This window comes from Elephantulus edwardii, unplaced genomic scaffold (assembly GCF_000299155.1).
Source record: "Elephantulus edwardii isolate Elephantulus edwardi_28Jun2011 unplaced genomic scaffold, EleEdw1.0 scaffold00068, whole genome shotgun sequence".
Taxonomy (NCBI): Eukaryota; Metazoa; Chordata; class Mammalia; order Macroscelidea; family Macroscelididae; genus Elephantulus; species Elephantulus edwardii.
Window position 1 is genome coordinate 351,737 of NW_006399818.1, and position 6,052 is coordinate 357,788.

The 6,052-nt window shown below is 48.1% G+C and overlaps 1 protein-coding gene across 1 annotated transcript; it reads left to right on the forward strand.

Moving 5' to 3' along the window:
• The first annotated feature begins 5,147 nt into the window (after positions 1 to 5,147).
• Positions 5,148 to 6,015, forward strand: LOC102866076 (proline-rich protein HaeIII subfamily 1-like). The gene is made up of 2 exons (XM_006888562.1): positions 5,148 to 5,170; positions 5,310 to 6,015. The coding sequence occupies exons 1-2, from the start codon at positions 5,148 to 5,150 to the stop codon at positions 6,013 to 6,015; spliced, it is 729 nt and encodes a 242-aa protein (XP_006888624.1).
• Positions 6,016 to 6,052: the final 37 nt, after the last annotated feature.

Sequence of the window (6,052 nt, forward strand, 5' to 3'; positions counted from 1 at the left end):
GCATAACAAACCATGACTAACACTGAGAAAAATGGGAACCCAGAACAGTTAATTGTGCTCATGTGAAACCTATACCTACATCAAGAAACTGTTATCCAAAAATGTCAGGTGAAAATTATTATCTTGGTAACAAATATTCTGCTAGTATTATTTCTTCTGTGTTTGTAACTATAGGGACTAATAAATTTTAGAGTTTGGGGCAGCTGGGGGGGTGGGGGAAGAAACTGTTGTCTGAAGGGAGTAAGGGAACACACAATGGTGTAAATCAGAAAGGGTGTGTGCACCAGGGTTGTATCCTTTCTCCATATCTATTCAATCTACATGCTGAGCAAATAATTCATGAAGAGACTGTATAAAAAGGAAAGTGGCCTCAGAATCAGAGGAAGACTTATCAATAACTTGCTTTCTGCAGATAACAGAACCTTGCTTGTTGAAAGTGAGGAGGACTTGAGGTGCTTGCTTCAGAAAATCAAGAACTAGAGCCTTTAGTATGGATTAGATCGCAACATCAAGAAAACAAAGGTTCTCACCATGGGACTAACAGCCACCATCATAATGGGTGGAGAAAGGACTAAAGATGTTACTTATTTCACCTTGCTTGGGTCAACAATCAACACTCTTGGCACCAACAGTCAGGAGATCAGAAGACATATTGTATTAGACAAGTTCACTGTCAGGGACCTCTCCAAAATACTTAAGAGTAATGATGTCAGCTTGAAGACTAGGTGTGTATGTCTCAGGTCATGGTCTTTATAGTTACTTGATATGCATCTGAGAAATGAATAAGTATGACAAAGGAAGAACTTTATCTTCTGAGTTGTGTTGCTGGAGAAGAGTACTGAATATCCCATGGACTGTGAAAAGAACAAACAGGTATGTCTTGGAAAAAGTGCTTTCAGAGTACCCCAAAATTACCAAGTTCCATTTCTCATAATTTGGACATATTGCTAGGAAAGGCTATTCCTTAGAAAGGGACATCATGCTTGCCAAGATGGATCAGCAAAAAAGGAGAACCCCAACAAGACAGCCGGGCACAGTGAATGTAACAATGGACTTATGTTTGTTGTAAATTATTAGGATGGTACAGACAGGACAGGGTTCAGGTTTGTTATCTATGAGGTCATTATGAGGAGTATCTGACAGCACCTAACAACAACCATAACCACCACCACCACCACTATACATACATTTTTCCACAATTTCTGATTCTAACATAAACTTCTTAAATTAACCAACCTCTAAAATTCTTGCCTCTGCTTAATAAAAAGCTCATTTTGAATGACAAAAAAAATTTAAAAATTAATGTTAATTGCCTATGTGAATAGCTGAAAGAAGATCCATAATACGGTTTTGCAGGCCCTTGGACATGAAGTTTAAAGCCCAGGGGCAGGATAGAAATGCACTATTCCAGCCTTTCTTCAGAGAAACCCACCTACTGAACATTTTCTGTTCTCCTACTAGGCACATTCCCTATGCATCGTCTCTTCTATTCACTAACACCATATGAACATTATCATTTTTTTCATTAATTCCATGTCTGCCCTCCCTTCCGCAGTCACTGATCTCTGAGAGTTGCATACTTGCCACATATACCTACCAACATGCTGAATTATCTGATGTTCCAGAACTAAAAATGGTCTGGGTCAGGAGCTGGCAGATGTAGGCAGCAGAGCCTAATAGCAAGAGCCAGACTTTTAGAATTAGACAAACTTGAGTATAAATTCCAACTCCACTTAGCAATATGACCTTGAATAATAAACTCAAACTTTGCTACCTCTACTGTAAGATGGTGACAGCAGTTACCATGACACAGAACTTTTGTAATGGTTCAATGAGATAATATATTACACAGATATCATATAACCAGGAAGTTACACAGATGGGTTTTTTTCTTGACCTGAGTACAGCTTACAGCGACCCTATGAACAACAGATCCAAACCCTGTCCTATCCTATGTCATCCTTGTTATCACTGATAATTCTAACCAATAGTCAGGCAAAGCACTCTTTCTCTCCCCCTCAACATCCTTCTCTCCTTCTCCCTCTGTCTCCCCTTCCCTCTTCCTCCCTCCCCCCACATACAGTTAGCAATCTAAAACATATATAAAAGGAATCCATCTTTCTCTTCTTCCTATGTGTCAGTAAGTTCAACTGGCCCCAAACTCTGGTGGCCAAGGGGCAAGAGGCTGTGCTGCAATCCCGAAGGAACATGGTTAGAGACCACCAGCTGGCTCTGCAGGAGAAGGATGGGCACTCTCTTCCATCCTGCCTTTAACTACCTCTGAAAACTCACCTGGGGGTCGCTCAGCTGTGGGTCAGTTCCAACTCTATAGTACACAACAGCAACACCTCCAGAATACATCCCCTTCCTCGCCTTGTCTGTTTTCCCAGAAAACAAAGTTGATCACCTTGGTCTACTCTCTGTCTACCATCCACATTCCACAATCCATTCTACACAGAGAAGCCAAAGTAATCCCCAAAAATGTAATCCACCAGACAACATTACTGTATTCTTCTACTCCACATCCTATATTAAGATCTCTCTGCACTTGGCCTAAAATCTAAATTTCACACTAAGGCCAGCAACGTCTGGCAGGACTTGTCTCCTGCCTATCTCTCCCCATTCCACTCTGCTCAACCCCTGGGTAAGCCATTCTGTTCAGCCCTGATGTTGTCTTTCTGCTACTCACAGAGGCCAAGTCCATTCCTGTCTCAGGACCTGTGCATCTGCTAGGCCACTTTGGAAAATTCTAGACCCATCATTCACACAGTCAACGTCTTCCCATCAGGTAGCTGACAACTCCAAATCACCAAACCAAAAAGACTTCTGATCCCAGCTCATTTCCCATTACATTATTTTGCTATATTTTCTTCCTGGCATTAATCACTAATGAAAATTATCTTATCTGTACATTTCTTAATTCCTTCATTCAAACTTCTCAACTAGAATGTATCCTCTAAGAAAACAGACTCCTGCTTTTCATTGTAACTCTAGAGCTTAGAACATCAGCTACACAAAGTAGGTGCTTAATGCATTATGTTTTATGGTGGTATTTTGGGTGGTGGGGTTGTAGGTAGATCCGACTGAACTGACTGCAGCTCACAGTGAACATTCAGAACAAAAGTTGAAAACTTGCCTTCTCCTGCACTGCCCTCCACCATGTACTCCATGATCTCCATGCTCAAGTTCATCACTGCAGTCACTGTATCTCATTACACGGTCTTCCTCTCTCTCTCAATGACCCTTCTACCTTTCCCAGTATGCTTTCACACCCCCCAGTACTGACCCCTCCTGACATCATGCCCCAAGAATGTGGGATACTGTTTCATCAGCCTTGTCTCTAAGGAGCTGCCTGGTTGCACTTCCTAGTTGTGGTTGCTGCTGTTGTGTACATCGAGTCAGAACCAACTCAAAGCTGATACTTCAGCTGGTTTTCAGAGGCAATTTGATCACACGGGAAAAGAAAGCTCATCTCTCTCCCACAGAGCAGCTGTTAGATTCAAACTGTGTGCCACTGGGATGGCAGCAGAGCTCCTTACCACTAGGATACCAGAGCTCCCTCCTAGTGGTGGTAGTTGAAGTTGTTGTTGTGTGTCGTAGAGTTAAGACCAACCCATAGTTGACCATCCAGCAGGTTTTCAAAAGCAGTTAACTGCACAGGAGGAGACTGCCCATCTTTCTCCTCTGGAGCAGCTGGTGGATTCCAACCAAGTGCCTTTGCGACTGCAAAACAGCGTCTTACCACTAGACTACCAGAGCTTCCTCCTAGTAGTAATTGTTGCAGCTGTGTACTTTCGAGTCAGAACCTACCCACAGCTGACCTTCCAGCTGGTTTTCAGCTGACCCTCCGGCCAGTTTTCAGAGGCACAGGAGGAAACTGACCACTCTTCTCCCACAGAGCAGCTGTTGGATTTTAACTGTGTGCCTTCAAGACTGCTGCACTGCTTCCTGCCATTAGGCCACCAGAGCTCCCTACAGTTGCTGAGCTCCCGTCTCAGAGTCAGTAAGTCTGATGTAGAGGCCAAGGATCAGCAAATATAACCACCACCAGACTGTTCCTCCCTAAACATGCAAGACACATTTTTAAAGATTCTGATCAACACCCACCAAATCCCAACTTTAATTTTTAAATCTTGATTTGCCTTTTAATACATCCCACATAGGTTTACAGGTCCTTTCCTAGCTGCTTTCCATAACTAGCCTGGTGGCATTACAAAGTAAACTGAGGTTGGTTTCTGAATTTAGTTACTTGCTGAGTTCAAACAAATAACCTTATCAGGGTCTGTTTCTATTTCGGCTCTTCCACCAACACCAGGCATGCAAACTAGCTGGCCAGCCAAGCAGGAATCCTCAAACACCTGAGCTGGTTTGGACCAGGGCCAAAGGCAAGCCAGGTAAATTTCCATGCCAGCCAATAACAGGTTGTCCAGAGGCAGCTGGGGCTAACACACCCCAGCTTTCTCTATACTCCACCTTCCTATGCTTCAAAAATAAAGAAATAAAAACACCATCCACACACACACACACACACACACTCTCTCTCTTTATAAAGTTTCAGATTATCACCTATGAGGAAATAGGGTTCGGAAGTCCCTTTGAAGCAACCAGCAGTGGAGAAGCGAAATCTTTCATGGAGCCACTCAAAGTGGGGGGGGGAGATAGGTGCAAGTATATCTTTCAAAGCAACTCCAAACTCCAACCCTGAGAAAGACACAAACTTTAATCTGTTTTTCCACTTCTCAGCTTAATCTTTTCAGAAAATCCCCATCCACCCATTTCTTAGCTCCTTGCCAGGCTTGGCCTTAAAGGATCTGGGAAAATGTGGAGTGTACCAAGCCCTATGACCTGACATTTATCTCTACCTTCCTTCTATGCTATCAGAGCAAAAATCCTGCATGTGATTAAAGCAGCCTGCATACATCTACATGGCAAATGAAGGATTGAAACTTACTAAGTCACCCACATTACTACGTCAATTAGGCCCCTGGGGTCTCCCCAAAGACAGAGAAGCGGAAGCTGTCTGGGACCAGCATGCTGTCTGGGCTGAAACTATGCTGCTCTAACCTCACAGGCTGTCTGTCCTTGAAGTGGAGTTAAGTCCTGCATTGAAAGCCTTCTGATTTGGAGGTTTCCACTGAGAGCCCTGGATGGAGGGGCAGGAGGTGAGGCGGTAACCACAAAGCTCTGGGTAGACAGAGGGTCCTCACAACCGCGAGTAAGGTGGCCTCACTCCTGAGGCACCCCTCCAGGAGCCGAAAGCTGGAAGCCTAGACGCTACGGGGTGTCCCCATCGCTCCCGCCTCCCAAAGGCGGGAAAGCCGGGTCTTTCCGGGCTCCGGGAGTGAGCGCCACCCTCCCCGGCCTGCCACCCCGCGGGGCGCCCCCGAAAGCCGCCCGAGCCAGCCCTGGGGACGGTCCCTTCCCGCCGGGACGCGCGACGAGCCACCCCCGCAGACGACGCGGCCCAATCGACGCCCGGCAAAGTTTAAGAGGCTCCCGAGGAAAGTGCAAGGTGCTGCGCAGCCCGACACCGAGGCCGCGACGCCGGCCCAGGAAGCGCCACGGGCGCCCGGCAGGAGGCTCCACGAACCGGCAGTGCCGGGGGCGCCGGGATCAGCCCACCTCGCTCTCGGGGGGGCGGGGAGCGCGCGGCCGGGGACCCGCAGCCCTCGCAGCGCCCCTTCTCCCGCCGCGCCGAGGGCCACTCCCCCCATAGAGCCCGCCCAGCCGCCTGCCCCGGCCTCCCCGCGACCCCGCCGGCCCCCGCCTCGCCCTCAGCCCTCCCGGCGGCGCGGTGTCCGCGGCTTCCCCTCGGAGGCTCCTCGCGGGAGGATGGTCCCTCGCGGGGTGTCGGCCCCGGGCGAGGCGAGGGAGACGTGCTCACACTCTCGCGGCCACACTCGAGCCTCGGGGAGGCGGTTCACTCACCCTCCGCATGGTGCCGGGGATCGTCCGGGCCGGGATCGGCGACGCGGGAGCGAAGCGGCCAGAACGCGAGAGGCTCGGCCGCTGTGAGCGAGGCGCTGCCCGAGCCGCACACGCGTGCGCCGCG